Source organism: Chrysemys picta, chromosome 1, assembly GCF_011386835.1.
Source record: "Chrysemys picta bellii isolate R12L10 chromosome 1, ASM1138683v2, whole genome shotgun sequence".
Classification (NCBI taxonomy): domain Eukaryota; kingdom Metazoa; phylum Chordata; order Testudines; family Emydidae; genus Chrysemys; species Chrysemys picta.
In genome coordinates, this window is record NC_088791.1 from 26840056 (window position 1) to 26860124 (window position 20069).

At 42.4% G+C, this 20069-nt stretch overlaps 1 protein-coding gene across 11 annotated transcripts in view; it reads right to left on the reverse strand.

The window, feature by feature from the left end:
• ORC5 (origin recognition complex subunit 5) overlaps positions 1-20069 on the reverse strand; it is a 167181-nt gene that overhangs the window by 5922 nt on the left and 141190 nt on the right. For 3 of the 11 annotated variants that reach the window (XM_042859354.2, XM_042859355.2, XM_065558631.1), the window contains exon 15: positions 5117-9949. The exons of 1 other annotated variant lie outside the window; for it this stretch is intronic. In XM_042859354.2, the coding sequence (XP_042715288.1) occupies positions 9871-9949 (79 nt within the window). In that variant the 3' untranslated portion in view covers positions 5117-9870. 7 more of the 11 variants (XM_005305804.4, XM_065558774.1, XR_010590818.1 and 4 more) reach the window with 6 other exon arrangements.

The following is a 20069-nucleotide window of genomic DNA, read 5'->3' on the forward strand; positions in this document are numbered from 1 at the left end:
TCAGTGTGGTCAACTCAACACAAGTGTGAAAAGATCCTGTGACAGGTGTGCTGCTCCCTGTGCCTGAAGTCAGGCAGAGTGAGGCTTTGTCTACACTACAAATGTTTTGCCAGTATAGTTATACTGTCAGAGCCCCCTATGGTAGATGCAGCTTATGCCAACAGGAGGAGCTTTTCTTGGCAGCATAACATCACCTCCTCAAATGATGTTAGCTATGATGACAGACGCACCCTTCTGCCAACATGTCTGCTTCTACTCTGGGGTTTTTGCTGGCATAGCTATGTCAGCTAAGAGATGTGGTTTTTCACGTCCCTTGACTGACAAAGAGCAGACATGCCCAAAAGGAATGGGCAAATTTTTGTGTATTCCAGGTAGTCCTGTACATACATCTGCAGAGAAGGGATTCAGGGGCGAACTGCAGCGTTGAGTCTTGTACACTGCTGAACTCCGCAGCAGCACTTGCTCTATTAGCTCCATCCTCATCGGCTTTCTATCCACTTCTGAATCAAAATCTAAACAAGTCCAAATTGACTCATTGCATGCTCTCTCTCTGTTTCCCCACTCTCTCCTCGTTCTGCTCTTCTAGTCCTGTTTTCAGCACCCTGACTCTTTAATGTTAATGCATGTGTGCCTTTAGTTTGTGTTACACACATACTGTCTGTGGAATGCTCTCCCAGCCACCTTTCAAATCTCTTTAAATCTTGTCTGGAGGTTAAACAAACAGGGGCTGTATACTATACTCACCACAGATATTTAATGGGAGGGAGGGACTTGAAAAGCAGCAAGGCGGCGGGGGCAGGAGGTGGGAATAGTGACAGTAGAAAGCAAATTAAATAGGAGCTTGCAATGAGATATGTCTGCAAAATAAAGTCATTGCAGTTTCTGCCTGTACATAAGGAGGTCTCACGTTGTGGGTCTGAACAGTGCTAATTCCGCTTTAGAAATTATAGCAGATTATGTAGAGGTCTGGGTACCTCAATAGCATAAAGGCATCAACAGAGTGCAGGGAATTCAGAGAAAAGAGTAAGGGTTGTTCCCGCTCTTAAGTGTTATGATTCTATACTAATCTCTTCTAACTGGTGGATGGTGAACATATATTTTTCTTTCAAAATACTGGCTCCCTGGTAGATCCTGAGATATTTCTTTGCAGGGAAAAATGGTTACTTACCTTTTCGTAACTGTTGTTCTTCGAGATGTGTTGCTCATGTCCATTTCATTCTAGGGGTGTGTGTGCCCACGTGCATAGTCGTCAGAGATTTTTGCTTTAGAGGTATCTGTAGGGTTGGCAGTGGCACGCCCTTGAATGTGGCGCTCATGCGTTGGTATAATAGGCACCATTGTCCCTACACCCTCTCAGTTCCGTCTTGCCGGCAACTCCGACAGGGGGGCAGGAGAGTGGGTAATGGAAAGGACATGAGCAACACATCTTGAAGAACAACAGTTACGAAAGGTAGGTAACTTTTTTCTTCTTCGAGTGCTTGCTCATGAGATTCCATTCTAGGTGACTCACAAGCAGTGTCAATGGAGGTGGGCTTAGAGTTCATGGTCTTGCAGCTTGCAGCACTGCTCTGCCGAAGCCAGTATTGTCTCGGGCCGGCTGGGTATGTTCATAATGGGACATCAATGTGTGGACAGACAACCAGGCAGCAGCTCTACAGATTTCTTGGATTGGCATCTGAGCCAGGAAGGCTGCTGATGTCACTTGCACCCTAGTTGAGTGCGCTTTGACTATTGCTGGTGGAGGCATTTTTGCTAGCGCCTTGCAGTAGCGGATGTAGGCTGTACTCCAGGACAAAATCCTTTGAGCAGACACTGGGCGACCTTTCATCCTGTCTGCCACCACAATGAACAGCTGCGCTGACTTGCGAAACAGCTTTGTCCTGTTGATATAGAAGGCCAGCACCCTCCTGATGTCCAGTCCACATTCCTCTTCCAATTTATGAGACTTCAGGAAGAAGACAGGTAAGTATATGTCCTGGCCGGTATGGGAAACTACCTTGGGCAGGAACACCGGGTGCAGCCACAACTGGACTTTATCCCTGTAGAATACAATATAGGGTGGTTCTGAAGTAAGCACCCTGATCTCAGATACCCTGCGGGCGGACGTTACCGCAACCAGGAACAAAAACTTCCAGGAGAGAAGGAGAAGAGACCAGAAAGCCAGAGGCTCGAAGAGAGGCTCCATGAGTCTTGACAGCACAAGATTCAAGTCCCAGAGAGGGACAGGGTCCCGGACATGAGGGTAGAGATGCTCCAGAGCTTTCAAAAACCAGACTGTCATGTCGTGAGCGAAGACCAACCTGCCCTGGAACGGAGGGTGGAAAGCCGAAATAGCGGCCAGGTGGAACCTGATCTATGACAGGGACATGCCCTGGAGTTTGAGGTGCAGAAGATAGTCCAGGATCACCTGCAGCGAGACCTGCTCAGCCCGGATATGTCATTCTGAAGCCCAGCACATGAACCAGTTGGCCAGGTAAGTTGCTCTGGTGGAGGGCTTTTTGCTACCCAACAAGACCTGTTGAACCAGGGCCGAGCATTCCCGCTCTTCTGCATTCAGCCATGTAGTAGCCAAGCTGTCAAGTGCAGGGCCACCAGGTTTGGGTCCAGAAGACTGCCATGGTTCTGGGACAGCAGGTTCAGCCAGAGAGGTAGCTGCAACGTGGCAGCTACCGAAAGGTCCAGCAGCATGCCAAACCAGTGCTGACAAGGCCACTCGGGGGCTACCAGGATAACCTTTGGCCTGTCCTGTTTGATTTTTACAAGGACTCTGTGGATCAACGGCACTGGCGGGAAGGCGTACATCAGAGCCCTTGACCATGGGAGCAGGAAAGCATCTGACAGGGAACCCCTGTCCATCCCCCGGAGTGAATGGATCACATGGCATTTCCTGTTCTGACGGAATGCGAACAAGTCCACCTGGGGAATCCCCCACTTCTGGATAGAGCGAGACGAGAAGGTTCTGCTGAGGCGATCTGCTAACATGTTCCTGGTCCTGGACAGATGCGTGGCTATCAGATGAATGGCACACCACATATAGAAGTCCCAAAGGCAGAGAGTTTCTTGGCAAAGGGCCAATGACCTGGCTCCGCCCTGCCTGTTGATGTAATATACCGCGGCAGTATTGTCCATGAGGACCTGCATCACCTTGCCTCTCAGGAGAGGCAAGAAAGCCTGGCAAGAGGTTTATATGGAGGGCTAGATCATCTTGCAGCCAGCGGCCTTGTGTGCTGAGCTTGCCTAGGTGGGCTCCCCAGCCCAGATCCAAAGCATCAGAGACTAGGTTTAGCGACAAGGATGGGGACGCAAAGGGAACTCCCTCCAACACCAACCCAGGGTTCAAGCACCATTCTAGGGATGATAGGATGTGATCCGGCACCCTGACTGCCCGGTCTAGGTTGAGCCTGTTGGGGATGTAAACCAACACCAGCCATGCTTGCAGAGACTGGAGATAGAGCTGGGCATGACTGACCATGTATGTACACATGGCCACGTGGCCCAACAGCCGCAGACAGGTGTGAGCCATGGTGAGTGGGTGGTTCTTCACATGGGAGATCATGTGACATGATCCGAAAACGCGTCTCCGGAAAGAAGGCTCTGGCTCGCATGGATTTGAGAACCACCCTGATGAACTCTATTAGTTGGACTGGCCTTAAGGTGAATTTTTTCTCATTTATCAACAGGCCCAGGTTGCAGTAGGTGGAATGCACCAGATGGAGGCTCCTCTGCACTTGTTCCTGAGACCTGCCCTTGATGAGCCAGTCATTGCAAGACGAGAAGACCTGGACCCCTCAATGTCTCAGGGAAGTGGCCATTGGCGCCATACATTTTGTGAAGATCCTTGTGGCCGATGAGAGGCCAAAGGACAGTGTCGTGAATTGAAAATGGCGTCTGCCCACTATGAAACGTAGAAAGTGTCTGTGACCTTGGAATATGGAAATATGCATCCTTCAAGTTGACAGCGGCATACCAGTCTCCCGGATCCAGGGAGGGGAAGATGGAGGCCAGGGAGATCATGCAAAACTTCAACTTCTTGAGAGACTTGTTGAGGCGTCGCAGGTCCAAAATGGGTCTAAGACCCCCTTTTGCTTTCGGGATTAGGAAATAATGGGAGTAGAACCCCTTTCCTCTCATGTCCCAAGGGACCTCCTCCACCACCCAGACGCAGGAAGTTCTCAATCTCTTGAATGAGGAGTTGCTCGTGAGAAAGGTCCTCAAAGACTAACTGGAAAGGAACTGGAAAGGGGGATTAATCACGCAATTAAAAAAATTAATCACAATTAATTGCGCTATTAATAATAGAATACCATTTATTTAAATATTTTTGGATGTTTTCTACATTTTCAAATATTTTGATTTCAATTACAACATAGAATACAAAGTGTACCTTTTTCACTTTATATTTATTTTTGATTACAAACATTTGCACCATAAAAATCAGAAGGAATAGTATATTTCAATTCACCTAATACAAGTACTGTAGTGCAATCTATTTATCATGAAATTTGAACTTACAAATGTAGAATTATGTAAAAAAAATAATTGCATTCAAAAATAAAACAATGTAAAACTTTAGATCCTACAAGTCCACTCAGTCCTACTTCAGCCAATTGCTCAAACAAGTTTGGTTACCATTTGCAGGAGATAATGCTGCCCACTTCTTGTTTACAATGTCACCTGAAAGTGAGAACAGGAATTCACATGGCATTGTTGTAGCTAGTGTTGCAAGAGATTTACATGCCAATGCGCTAAAGGTTCGTATGTCCCTTCATGCTTCAACCACCATTCCAGAGGACTTGCATCCATGCTGATGACGGGTTCTGCTCGATAACAATCCAAAGCAGTGAGGACCGATGCATGTTCATTTTCATCATCATGAGTCAGATGCCACCAACAGAAGGTTGATTTTCTTTTTTGGTGGGTCATGTTCTGTAGTTTCCGCATCTGAGTGTTGCTCTTTTAAGACTTCTGAAAGCATGCTCCACATCTCGTCCCTCTCAGATTTTGGAAGGCACTTCAGATTTTTAAACCTTGGGCTGAGTGCTGTAGCTATTTTTAGAAATCTCACATTGGTATCTTCTTTGCATTTTGTCAAATCTGCTGTGAAAGAGTTCTTAAAACAAACAACATGCGGGGTCATCATCCGAGACTGCTTTAGCATGAAATATATAATTATCTTACTCTATCTTCTTGCCACAATTCTAAAGACCACACCATGTGTATCAACATGGAGTGAAATCTTGGCTTCACCGGAGTCAATGGGAGTTTTGCCATTGAATTCAACGGGGTCAGGATTTCACCGATAATATAAGTGAAATCTCAACATGAAATGTGAAAGTTCCCAGGCAATACAGTAATAGGCACATTGTAATAATTTATAGATGTAGATGCATAGAAATATTTCTAGTTTGATGGAACAAATCCTGCTATTCATCATCAGTATAGTTAAGTCTAAATCAATCCTCCACACTTCCATCACCTTGCCCATTCTTATTCTGCTGATTCAGCAGTCAGTTTTATATCACCGACAGATGTCTTTCAAAAGGGCACAGAGAGGAATCGGTTTTTAAGGATAGTTGTTTTGTCTAATGGGTCCTTAGCAAAGATGACAACTGCATATCTCTCAAATGTACCTCATTTAGAGGGACATCACTCATTGTAGTCCCAAAATTACCTACATCTCACAAATTTGAATTTGTTCCCACTTTTATGGTTGAAAATTATTTACATCAAATAGTCACAAAGCTGATGTTCTGGAGTTATTTACACTAGAGGAAGGAGCATTTTAAGTTTCCTGCATAATTAATTTGTGTCCCTTATTTTGGGTCTCTGTCATACATCGTGCCCCACATTTGAGCTTTAGCAGCTTGAGAAGTATAGCGAGAATGGAAATATTGAAGAGACGGGCACCAAAGAATGAATGTTCTGTTTAGCACTGTACAAGAGATTTCAATTGTCTCTTGACATATGTATTCCTTAGTGCAAGTGAATGTGTATTTTCCCAGTTGCAAACTACAATAATACTTCTATTTAGTCCTGTGGTTGGAACACTGCATAACAGGACATTTGTCAAGGTTTTTGACCCTGACTCGTATATCAGCAGACATTTGCCAAATATGGACCATGAACTGTATTATTTATTCAAAATTTCAGGCTAAGTGATTCCCGCCAGATTTCTGCTCAAATGTTCAGAGTCTCAAGTATGGTTGGAGCGAGTAAAAATGATGGAAGAAGGAACTGCAATTGTGCTATGTTAAACAATAAGCCCTTTGGGCAGTAACTAGAGGTCTTGTTCTGTACAGGACCTATCCCAATTAAGTTCCTGACCTGGTTGTGGTCTCTAAGAACTTTTCTAAAACACTTATGGGTATACTGAAAAAAATAATTGTTATAATAATATAGTCATTTTCAGAAACATCTTTTCCAGTTCCAAAATTTCATTCATTTTTTAAGTTCAGCAATAGTGTAATTCTAAAAAGGATGTTATGAAATGTAAGAAAAAAAATCAAGCAACTAATATCACATTTGCTGCCATCATATTGTTCACTCTGCTGGTGTGTTCGATCTCTTCCCTCCACCCAGTGTCTGTCTTGTCCACTTAGACCAGAGGTGGGCAAACTACGGCCCGCGGGCCACATCTGGCCCGCAGGACCCTCCTGCCCGGCCCCTGACCTCCTGCCCCGGGAGGCTAGCCCCTGGCCACTCCCCTGCTGTTCCCCCTCCCCCGCAGCCTCAGCTCGCCCTGCCGCCAGTGCAATGCTCTGGGGTGTGGGGTTGCGAGCTCCTGGGGCAGTGCGACTGCAGAGCCTGGCCTGACCCGGTGCTCTGTGCTGCACAGTGGCGTGGCTGGCTCCAGCCGGGCGCCTGTCCTGGTATTCTGAATGTTAAGATTGTACAGCGCCGCCAGCCATCAGTGCTCCGGGGTATGGGGGGGAGGGAGTGGATAGAGGACAGGTGAGTTTGGGGTGGTGGTCAGGGGTGTGGATAGAGGTCAGGGTGGTCAGAGGGCAGGGAATCGGGGGTTGAATGGGAGCAGGGGCTCCGGGGGTCAGTCAGGAAGGAGGGGGGTTGGATGGGGAGGAGGGGGCAGCCAGGGGTGAGGGAGTTCCAGGGCGATCAGGGGACAGGGAGCGCGGGGGGTGTGGATGGGGCAGGGGTCCTGGGGGGGCAGTCAGGGGACAGGGAGGAGCTGTCAGGGAATGGGGGGGGGGTTGGATGGGGCAGGAATCCCGGGGCGGACCATCAGGGCGCAAAAAGCAGAGGGGGATAGGGGGTGGGGGCCAGGCCATGCCTGGCTGGTTGGGGAAGCACAGGCTCCCCTAACCGGCTCTCCATACAATTTCCAAAACCTGATGCGGCCCTCAAGCCAAAAAGTTTGCCCGCCCCTGACTTAGACTGTATGTTCTTTGGGCAGGAACCGCCTACTCTGTGCATATACACTGTCTGGCACAACGGGGGCCCCATTCTTGGTTAGACCTTCAGCACTATCATAATAAACATAATTAATAATCATAGAATTATAGGACTGGAAGGGACCTTAATAAGTCATCTAGTCCAATCCCCTACACTCATGGCAGGACTAAGTATTATCTAGACCATTCCTGACAGGTGTTTGTCCAACCTGCTCTTAAAAATCTCCAATGATGGAGATTCTACAACTTCCCTAGGTAATTTATTCCTGTGCTTAACCACCCTGACATTAGGAAATTTTTCCAATGTCCAACTGAAACATCTCTTGCTGCAGTGTAAGCCCATTGCTTCTTGTCCTATCCTCAGAGGTTAAGAAGAACAATTCTTCTCCCTCCTCCTTGTAACAACCTTTTACATACTTGAAAACTGTTATGATCCTTTCAGTCTTCTCTTTTCCAGACTAAACAAACCCAATTTTTTCCAATCTTCCATTGTAGGTCATGTTTTGTAGACCTTTAATCATTTTTGTTCTCTTCTCTGGACTTTCTCCAATTTGTCCACATCTTTCCTGAAATGTGGCGCCCAGAACTTGGCGCAATACTCCAGAAGAGGCCTAATCAGCATAGAGTAGAGTGGAAAAATTACTTCTTGTGTCTTCCTTACAACACTCCTGCTAATACATCCCAGAATGATGTTTGCTTTTTTTGGAACAGTGTTACACTGTTGACTCATATTTGTGAGTCCACTATGACCCCCAGATCCGCAGTACTCCTTCCTAGGCAGTCGTTTCCCATTTTATATGTGTGCAACTAACTGTTCCTTCCTAAATGGAGTACTTTGCATTTGTCCTTATTGAATTTCATCCTATTTACTTTAGACCATTTCTCCAGTTTGTCCAGATAATTTTGAATTTTAATCCTATCCTCCAAAGCATTTGCAACCCCTCCCAGCTTGGTATCGTCCGCAAACTTTCTAAGTGTACTCTCTATGCCATTATCTAAATCATTGAAGATATTGAACAGAACTGGCCCCAGAACTGATCCCTGCGGGACCCCACTCCTTATGCATAACATAATAAGTAGCTGCAGGTAAACCCCGATGCCTCTATACTTGAACTGTTGTGCAATTTGAGACTCTGAATTTAATGCAACCGCATGACAAGAAAAATATTGGATTTGGCTCAATTTGCTGTCACATTAGAAAGATCAATATATTTACATACATTGGCCAATGTTAAAGGAAACCAAAGGTCCAAAAAGGCCCAGAAGACTGGTACAACACATGTACAGTAGAACCTCAGAGTTATGAACTGACAAGTCAACCATACACCTCATTTGGTACACAATCAAGTAGCAGCAGAGACCAAAAAAAGCCAACAGTACAGTACTGTATTAAATGTAAACTACTAAAAAAATAAAGTGAAAGTAGCATTTTTCTTCTCCATAGTAAAGTTTCAAAGCTGTATTAAGTCAATGTTTAATTGTAAACTTTTCAAAGAACAACCATAATGTTTTGTTCAGAGCTATGAACATTTCAGAGTTAGGAACAACCTTCCATTTTTAATATTGTTTGGTGTATTAGCTTTATTAAAGGCTTTGGGGATAGCATACGGTGGGTAGTAGCCCACAACTCTGCCAAATGACACATGGAAAAGAAAAAAGGGAGAGTTGGATTTTTGTTTGTCCCGTACTCTCAGGATGGTCTGAAAGGTATACCCAGCTCCTGCATCTACTTCAGGAGCTGATCTGCCTTGTAAGCACATTTGCCCAATCCATTGAACAAACAGTGTCAGGCTGGCATTAGATGCATTCCTCTTTTATCATACAACAATTTGAGAATGTTCTTTAATAATTTGTACGTTGAACATCCTGGCAAGAAAGCTCCCCTACTCCCCTATAGATGGCCAGATTCACATTTCAGATGTCTATATAGCTCTAATAAATCCATCCACCATAGTATCTATGCACCAACAAAATTATGTAGAGCAGTATATGGTCTAGAGGTCTTTGCTTTCCACCATCCCTTGTATTCTGTTCACGTGTGCACATGGAGTTTTCTTTTGACTAGAAATAGCAGGAATAATCATGTAACTGTGGCTGGGACACACTTCTATTTTAGGAACTTTTTTTTAAAATGCTTCTTACATTTTATTCGGAACATGTGAAGGATTCGGAGTCATCCTGATTACTGGTGAAAGGGGATTTCACAGGTTGGATTTGCCACGAATAAAATCTTACCCATCATCTTTGAGAGCTTCAAACTGGGCTTTGCTTATGGCAGCGTTACTGATATGGTAGATTGTGGAGAAGAGTCAGGGCCCAGCCCTTCGAGGACTTTGTAGGATCTTAAAGCTTATCTGGAATTGGACTGGAAGACAACATAGCTTGCAGAGCTGTGATGTGCTCCTGTTGGTATGTATTACACAGCAGGTGATCCAGTTTGTGTTCAGCCAGCTAAAATTTACTAGTGTCCCCTGCTTTCACTCCCAGGAATAGATGCTGGAACTCTCAAAATCCCATACTGCACATTCTTGGTCAAATTCCTAGTGCAATTAAAAAAAAATTAGCAGTTAGCCTAGCATCTGATTCTGAAAAATGAAAGGGAATTTAGAGTTTATTACAAACTACAGTTACCCTATCATACACAATTTTTGGTTAACAAAAAAAATTCAAGTTTTTCAAGTACTGATGTTTTGAAAATTAAGTGTTGGAGTTTCTCAGCAAGTGTGACAAAGACTTTATGGTATGATAACGTATGTTCAACTTTTTAACTCTTTCAGACTGCAATGTTTCAGAGTAGCAGCCGTGTTAGTCTGTATCCGCAAAAAGAAGAACAGGAGTACTTGTGGCACCTTAGAGACTAACAAATTTATTAGAGCATAAGCTTTCGTGGACTACAGCCCACTTCTTCGGATGCATATAGCTATATGCATCCGAAGAAGTGGGCTGTAGTCCACGAAAGCTTATGCTCTCAGACTGCAATGTTTTCTCTGCTAAGAATAGCATGCAACAGGTACATCATGTTACTTGCTGAATCTTTATCTTCCATACACGTTACTGCAGAAGAACCCATGCTGCACCACTGTATAGCATGTACCCTGGCTTTAGAGTGTACTTACAAGTATACTTCAAACTCGATTGCTTTGCTTCCATAACACACTATGCTAAAATATTTCCACTGAGAACTGCACAAGAATTTGCACTCAAGAAACTCTGGCTGAGCTCAAAAGAACTATAGGAATATTTAAATAAATAAAAAGCTCCTTGAAAGCTGGCAAGTGGAAAAGCCCTGCCAGTATTGGCATCTAGTATGTAAATGAGAGTTTTATCAGTCATACATTTTAAAATTTGATTTTTTTAAAAGCTTGATAAAGAGGAGGTTTTAAGGTTAACATTTACAAGTCGGTCTCAAGATTAATTCTGTGCTGATAAATTTGGGGTTTTTCCTATCATAATCCCTATATATGTGAGTTGAACATCTAATCTATATATGATTCACAGATAAGCACACACCAGTTTGATTTTAAACATGCACTTATGTTTATTATATTTTGCTGCTCCACTCTCTTAAAATGGTGGCTTTAGGAAAAGCTGCTTTGGCAGGCAATTGCAAAGATTCCTGCGGAGAGGACGTGAAAAGACTGGGCATACAAACAAGGGCTGCTGCCATGTTCAAAGCACAGGGGATAGTTCATAGAGCAAAATGTAGTCCTAAGTAAATGGGTTTCAGGCAATTTCAGTGTTAAGATAACATCATTAAGAGTAGAACAGATTGTGCTCAAACCCTGCTGTTTATAATTAACACATTGCTTCCAAATACTCCAGGGTCCCTGGTAAATAGTCCTCTGCTCAGATCCACCCAGACCAATCAGAATATTTTCATCAGATTGCATGCTGGGCCAGCACCTGTTTGGACAAATCCAGTAGAGCCAAAACGCTCCTCTGCCTGGCCAGCTAAGTAGATAGAGGAACACAGCTTGCTTTAGTCATTGTCACAGTGTCCATATGGCTGTGAGGATTGTTTTCACAAGAAATCGTACAAGTACTTTATTATGTCGAAGTTCACGGTCCTGTAAACAAAAACATACAGTATTTTAGAACAATAAACCCTAGAGTGCTCAGACGATAATCTGTTTGGTGACAATGCACACAAGACACTCTTTGCAACAGATAGCAACCAATTCCTCAGAGAGAAATAAAATAAGACATTCAATTACAGAATATAAATTATATAAAGACACCATTATTTATAGTATTAGTCTTTTGATTGTTTAAACTTTAGAAGAATTTAATACATCAATAAAGTAATCCCTTACCAAGGATTTAAAGATTGAAAGTAAGAATCTTTAGGCTGTAAAAACAAACTTAGATCTAAGTTGACAGCAATTTATTTCTTTAGCCTGGTAAACACGATACACTAGTTGGAGATGCAGAGCGGCAATCTTTTAAGCTATTAAACATTTTGTTCCTCTTCCAAACCACCTGTTTTAGCATTATGTACTGCATAACTCCTTCATCTGTACTCATTTGCAGTCTGCGTTCTTTCAGTCTTGACACTAGTTGACCCATGTTCATAGCTAAATTTGAAAAATCCAAGAATGCTACTCAATAGGATAGAAGATTTTAATGTATACTTTTGTACTTTGATGGCAGGCAGAATGAAATCGCAGTGGAATAAAACATGTAATTAATTTTTTTCTCCAAGCTCATTCTGCTGTACAATCTAACATTCAGATTTTGGGGGTTACTATTTGAATAAATGACCAAAATTACTGGATATAATGACAAGTATAAAATTAAAAAAGTATTCAGTGCTGCAAAAATAGCTGATCACAATGCAAAGTAAAGATTAGCTAATTGGATGTCTTATTTGTCAGGCCACTCATTTCATATTCTTGGCTCACACATCACTTTGCAATCCACATTTAAAAAAGTTTCTACAAAGTATTGTATTGGGCACAGAAAATCCAGAAATTCCTGAGATATATAATCATACATCTTCTGAAGTCTACTTATTAAAACCATTACAAAGCTAAATGAAGTGAACTATGGCAATATCATATTCTGTAATGTCACAGAGTTACAAGTAAGTACCTTACTTATAAGGCTTTCTACAGTAACACTCACTCACTCTGACAAATGTTAACCTTATCAGTTACTAAATGAAAAACTACTGTAATCATTGTGTCATCATGATTAGTACCAGTAGTGACCGTATGACAAGACCTGCCACATTCAACACACACAAACACACACAAAAGCTTCCTTTTACAGTTGCAAAGGAAGAGATGGATAAACCTGCTTCTTAAATTTGGAGGTATCTGAACAATAGTTTAAAACTTCTAACAACATATGTGCCCCTTGCAGTCAAACTACAACAACTGAAAAAATGTAATAGAACGAGGCAAACAAAGGAGTTTGTCTGCAGAGGGTACGAAGACCCGCTGAAATATTTTAGAACAATGTGATAAATGGAACTCTGCGGTAGAGAAGAAAATGACTGCACACAAGTAGTGCTGACCAGGTAGGAATTCTACAGGGAGGAGAAGTGTGACTTTGTGCATCTCCCCAAAGGTAACTTTGCAAAGTTTAATTTTTGCTTCAAAAACAAAGGGAAATTAATTTGATTTTTCCTTGTAGAAGTCCAAACAGAAAAACTGAAGGGCTTGAATGAAAGAGAAGTTATTAGTCTCTATCCTTTCAATACATCAGGCTTGCATTAGAAAATATGCTGGGTAATGGAGATGAGAAACCAGATGACTCCCACAACTGGGACTTTATTTACTAGCAATTTGTTTTAGCACTATCACATCAAGGCATGAAAAATCAGTAGCCTGCTTGCTTGAGACCCACGGTGGCTGAGGTGGTGAATAAGCTCCTTTTCTTCTGCTGCTGATAGGATGACTTTTCCCACAAGAGGGAGAAGCAAGCAGCCAGAGGAGAAACTAAAGGCAGGTGCACCCTTTCACAGTAGCATGATCTGCTGCAGTTTGCAAATGAATCTTACTAGATCACAGAGATAAATTTCACCCTGCAGCTGGCAGCATGGAGTATAGGCGGAAAAATCTCTTACGTGTAGGATTACAGCACCAACCAATTTCTTTTGTAACTACGGCCTGTCACTCTTAGAAAAACATGACGGACAGTGGGATGGAAAGGGGATAGAAATAATGGAAATGAGATAAAGAAGCAGACAAGGAAAGGAAATGAGAAAGAGGTCAGAAGAAATAATAGAGATTTTCAGATTCCAAGGCCAGAAGGGGTCATTGTAATCATCTAAAACTTCATCAAAATAATTCCGAGAGCATATCATTAAGAAAAATATTCAAATTTGTTTTAAAAATTGTCAGTGATGGAGATTCCACCATGACTCTTGATAAATTGTTCCAATGGTTAGTTACTCTCACTGTTAAAAATGTACACCTTATTTCCAGTCTGAATTTGTCTGGCTTCAACTTCCAGCCATTGGAATATGTTATATCTCGCTGCTAGATTGAAGAGCCCATTAATAAATATTTGTTCTATATGTAGATACCTATAGACGTTACTCAAGTCACCACTTAACATTCTCTTTTGGTAAGCTAACTAGACTGAATTCTTTTAGTCTATCATTATGTTTTCTAATCCTTTAATAATCCTCATGGCTCTTCTTTGAACCCTCTCCAATTTATCAACATCTTTCTTGGACTGTGGGCACCAGAACTGGACACAGGATTCCAGCAGCGGTCACATTAGTACCAAATATGGAGATAAAATAACCTCTCCACTCCTACTTGAGATTCCTCTGTTTATGGATCCAAGGATCACATTAGCCCTTTTGGCCCCAGTGTTACAATGGGAGCTCCTGTTCAGCCGATTATCCACCCCCCAACCCCCAAATCTCTTTCAGAGTCACTGCTTCCTAGGATAGAGTCTGCTATCCTGTAAGTAGGGCCTACATACTTTTGTTCACAGATGTATATACTTAGCCATATTAAAATGCATATTGTTTGCTTGTGAGCAGCTTACCAAGTGATCCAGATCACCTGAATTGTGAACTGTCCTCTTCATTATTTACCACTCCCCCAATTTTTGTCATCTGCAAGCTATCATTGATGATTTTACATTTTCTTCCAGGTCATTAATAAAAATATTAAATAGTGTAGGGCCAAGAACCAATCCCTGCAGGGATACTATTGTAACTCACTGTGCCCAGGAGTTAAGCCACATGAATGATGTCTGTAACACCCACTCAACGATAATTCCCTGTTTAAAGTTACATTTTCCGACCTATCAATTATTATCTAGGTATGTTCCATCACTGTAGTATCTCAGCATGTCTAACTATTTGGAAACAGACATAACAATCTCTCCTCTTCTTTCATCACAAAAATAGCTTGAATAGAGTTGTGTGTGCGCAGGTGCACGCAGGTCCTACTGTGAGAGAACTGAGCAAACAAGTTATATTTTGCGTTGAGTTCTGAAAGTGGTGAAGACTGTGACAACTGCTCTCTTCCAGGAGTGAGTTCCACAGTGTAGGTCCTGCTCCTGTGCTCTGAGCCTCCCTATGCTGCTGGGCAGTGTTATGGTTACAGTGGAACGTAGGTTTGGTGGGAGGTCACATTGCAAAGGGAGAGCTAATCTCTCAGGTGGCTTGGTTCAATCCAATGGAGCACTTCGAATATCAGGACAGAGTCCTTGAACTAGATTCTTTTCATTGCAGATCCAGTACAAGCAGCAGAGCACCAGGGTGGATGTGTTCACAGCAAGCTGTGTTGCAGATGAGCTGCTGTATTTTTTTTTTTTTACTAGTGGGAGTTTTTTACAGACCTCATTCATGTGGCTTAACTCCTGGGCACAGTGAGTTACAATAGTAAAGCCTGGAGGGCAGGACTGTGTGGATCACACTCTGGCCAGGCCCTGCATCAGATAGGATGAGGCCCCGTTGCATATGGAACTAGGTGTTTTTTGCTGACAAGACTATTTGGGCATCCAATAACATGAAGGAGTCCAAATGAACCCAAGGCTATGGGTCACAATCTAAAGGCAGGTTCCCTCAACCACTGGATGTGTCAGAGGCGGACAGTTCTTTGAAGTGCTTCCTTTTCTCCTGCCAGCATCGTATATCTTGCCTGGGTTCAGCTTTGGCTAGCTGCTCCTCATCCAAGAGCTGATTCTGTATTTCATTAGACACAGAGCAAAGGTGGAGGACAGAGGTATTTATATTTGATGCAAAGGAGATGTAGGGATGATCGTTATCTAAGTACTGCATACACTTCTTCCTGGGCTGTTTCATCAACTCTAACTGCTTTGTACAGCTAGCGACTAGCATGGAGAGAGCCTGAAGCTTGTCAGAGACCACAGGTAAATGAGGGCTCCAGAGAAACAGGTTTTTTTTTTTTTGCTGGCTTGATTTAGTTTATAAAAACTGGAGATCACACGAGAGAGAATACATAAGAATTCTCATACTCTATGTTGGTTTTTATATAGTGTTGGCAACAAATTTTGTGTTAAGCTAGGGTTGGGCTACCATTGTGACGCTGCACCTCATATTCTTCATAAAATATTGTTATAATATGAATATGGCATATCTAAGATATGTTTTATGCAAGATGGGTCATGTGAAGTATCATTGGAAAGGTTATGATTTGCTGAATGTTATTATCCAATTTGTACACATGTATCATTCCGGTATCTGAAGTTAGGAATATTGACTATGTAACAATTACAACTGTGTGTGTACTTGGGGAACGCCCACCAGACAGTAGGTAATGAGCCTGGATGGGCCATTAGGAAAGACAATGAGTCTTTGAAGATGCTGATCTCTCATCTTCCTGAAGTTCCTTCCTGTAACATTACAAATAAACCTTAGCTCATGGTTGCTTTGACCTTGCAAGGTCATGTGATCATGTCACCTGGTACAGGACACCATCTTGAGATGGTACTTTTCCACTGAAGGGCGTGGGGATCAAACAGGGAAACAAAAGGTTCCTGCCATATGTAAATCCTATTTAAGGCTGGGGAGTGAATTAATCAGATCTCTTCTCCACTGCCTCCCTGCCTACGAAGGAAGACTGCTGAATACACCTGGAGAAACAAAGGAACTAAGCTGGGGAAAGGCAAGGGCTGAGTCCAGGCTAAGACAGGGGTAGCCTGTGAAGAGAAGTAACTGGAACCCTGAGCTGCAGAAACTCTGCAACCTGCCTAAAACAACATTTAGGGTGAGAAATTACTATTTGTAACCTGTTTCTTTAGTGTATTAAGTTTAGTTTGTGAGTTTCGTTTTATTTGCTCAGTAATGTGCTTTGTTCTGTTTGTTATCCCTTATAATCACTTAAAATGTACCTTTGTAGTTAATAAGCTTATTTTTTGTTTATTTCAAAACCCAGTTTGTGCAATTCATAACTGGGAGGGGGGGGGGCAAAGAGTAGTGCATATCTTCCTCCACACTGAGGGAGGGGGGGATTTTTATGAGCTTACGCTATGTAGATCTCTATACAGCGCAAGACAATATAATTTTGGGTTTACACTCCAGAGAGTGGGTGCACAGGAGTCCTAGCTGAGTCCTCCCACCCAGAGCTGATCACAGACTCTGTGATATTCTACAGCTGGGGGCGTCCCTGCCTGTGTGTGTGCTGGAAAGGGGCTTGAGAGCCTGTCACAGCAGCACAGTGTAAGGGAAACCCAGGCTGGTAGGACAGGCAGGCTCAGTGGGACCCCAGCACATCCGATGGCACCCCAAAAGGGGGGGGTCCAACCCCTCACAACCATAATGTGCTTTTTGACAATGCTGTGGATCAACATTTTAGAGCAATATTTTCATGGAAAAAGCACTGATCTGCATTAGGGACAAAGAGTACATTACAGTATTCACAATTGGGGTTCTGACTCAAGTCTGATCTGAATGAGCTAAACTTATCCCTCTGTAATTCCACTAGCAATTAATAAAATGCAGTTTCTATCCTGAAAGCTGGTATTTTGTTGAGGTTAGAATCCTCTTTGAAGCTAAAACCCAAGCAACAGGAAAATAATTGGACTTCTATGAAGCCAAAAGTTTGGACGATGGTGGCTTGCCCAATAATGTTTTTTTTGTTAATTTAAGTGATCAATATAACTTGATTATTCAGTATATATCATTGGGGATTTTTGTTTCACTTTTTTCTTTGTATAATCTTTTTCTTTGCTTTCTTAACTCCTCATAAGACTTGTACTTTGTTGTATTCTGAATCTGATATAAGGTCTGTATTTGCATAGCTTTTTCTTTTGATGATCAATCATCTTGTGCTTCTGATTTGCTTGTTACAGTGAGTTCCTTCCCCATTGCAAAAACAGAAGAGAAAAAACCCAAAATGTATTTTAAGAACAATCCAAGGATATCTGTATTTAATAAGTAAGTCTTGATTTCAGAGAGATGCTATTTGGACACAATTACATGGTTAATTAGAATTTGTAACCAGAAATCTGTTAACAGATTGGTATTGAAAGCCTTTGCTGTTTTATTTTTCATTAGTTTTAAAACTAATAATTATAAAGTAAATTAAAAAGATAATATTCCAGTATTCTTATTAGATATTATGCAAATTTCTGCTCTATTATTTTTCTACACAAGTCCAAGTCAATATTTAAAGATTCTCTTAAATTGCAAACTGAACCTCATATAATTCACAGGATATCTCCGCAGAATCCTAATCCGTTTTTAAGGTAATTTTGAAAAATGCTGGTAACTAAGCCCAGGAGGCTACAAATATCAAAAGGTCAGAGCAACTTGGCAAAGACAGCTCACTGGAAATTTCATAAGACCTCTCCATGTTGCAGGAGCAAAAACTAGAGCTACACACTTTGAGCCCCATCTGTCAAGCAAAAGCTTTCTGTCCCAACTGAAAGCAAGTATCAGGGGGTAGCCGTGTTAGTCTGTATCTACAAAAACAACAAGGAGTCTGGGCACCTTAAAGACTAACAGATTTATTTGGGCATAAGCTTTCGTGGGTAAAAACCTCACTTCTTCGGATGCATAGAGTGAAAGTTACAGATGCAGGCATTATATACTGACACATGGAGAGCAGGGAGTTACTTCGCAAGTGGAGAACCAGTGTTGACAGGGCCAATTCAATCAGGGTGGATGTAGTCCACTCCCAATAATGGATGAGGAGGTGTCAATTCCAGGAAAGGAAAAGCTGCTTCTGTAATGAGCCAGCCACTCCCAGTCCCTATTCAAGCCCAGATTAATGGTGTTAAATTTGCAAATGAATTTTAGTTCTGCTGTTTCTCTTTGAAGTCTGTTTCTGAAGTTTTTTTGTTCAATGATAGTGACTTTTAAATCTGTAATAGAATGACCAGGGAGATTGAAGTGTTCACTTACTGGCTTATGTATGTTACCATTCCTGATATCCGATTTGTGTCCATTTATTCTTTTGCGGAGGGACTGTCCGGTTTGGCCAATGTACATGGCAGAGGGGCATTGCTGGCACATGATGGCATATATAACATTAGTGGATGTGCAGGTGAATGAGCCCTTGATGGTGTGGCTGATGTGGCTGGGTCCTCTGATGGTGTCGCCACAGTAGATATGGGGACAGAGTAGGCAACGAGGTTTGCTACAGGGATTGGCTCCTGGGTTAGTGTTTCTGTGGTATGGTGTGTAGTTGCTGGTGAGTATTGCTTCAGGTTGGAGGGTTGTCTGTAAGCGAGGACTGGCCTGCCTCCCAAGGTCTGTGAGAGTGAAGGATCGTTTTCCAGGATAGGTTGTAGATCGTGAATAATGCGCTGGAGAGGTTTTAGCTGGGGGCTGTATGTGATGGCCAGTGGTGTTCTGTTATTGTCCTTGTTGTGCCTGTCCTGTAGTAGGTGATTTCTGGGTACCCGTCTTGCTCTGTAATCTGTTTCCTCACTTCCCCAGGTGGGTATTGTAGTTTTACGAATGCTTGATAAAGATCTTGTAAGTGTTTGTCTCTGTCTGAGGGGTTGGAGCAAAGTCGGTTGTATCTTAGGGCTTGGCTGTAGACAATGGATCGTGTGATGTGTCTTGGATAGAAGCTGGAGGCATGTAGGTAAGTGTAGCGGTCAGTAGGTTTCCGGTATAGGGTGGTGTTTATGTGATCATCACTTATTTGCACTGTAGTGTCCAGGAAGTGGATCTCTTGTGTGGACTGGTCCAGGCTGAGGTTGATGGTGGGGTGGAAATTGTTGAAGTCCAAGTACTTTGTAAGTGAAAACAAAACCTCCAAAACAAAACAACATAATATGAGGAATATTTTTAAAGAAATTCAAGCCACTTCAATTAGGCTGATTTCCTTTATTGTATTTTGAACTAACATAGCACACTGTAATGGCCCAATGAATAGAAATGGCAGAATTATTTGATAACACTGACCATGTTTTGAAAATGAAACAGTAAAATATGAAAAAATTCTGTTTAGTCAAGATGCAGAGAGAATGTAAGGGAGGAAAATAAAGGGCTAATAGAAGAGCTCTTTTCCCCATGTTTCAAATTCACAATCACCTTGGTATAGAGACAACTGTTATTGCACTACACGAATGTGCTTTATAGAAATTAATGAAGCAATGCTGCTATGTTCTCATCATGCATCCTGTTTAAACCCTTTGGTTTAAATACCCTTGGTACTGATGTTATGGTAACTCCCCATACACCATTCAGTGTGTTGACATGTTTGGGGGTTTCTGTTG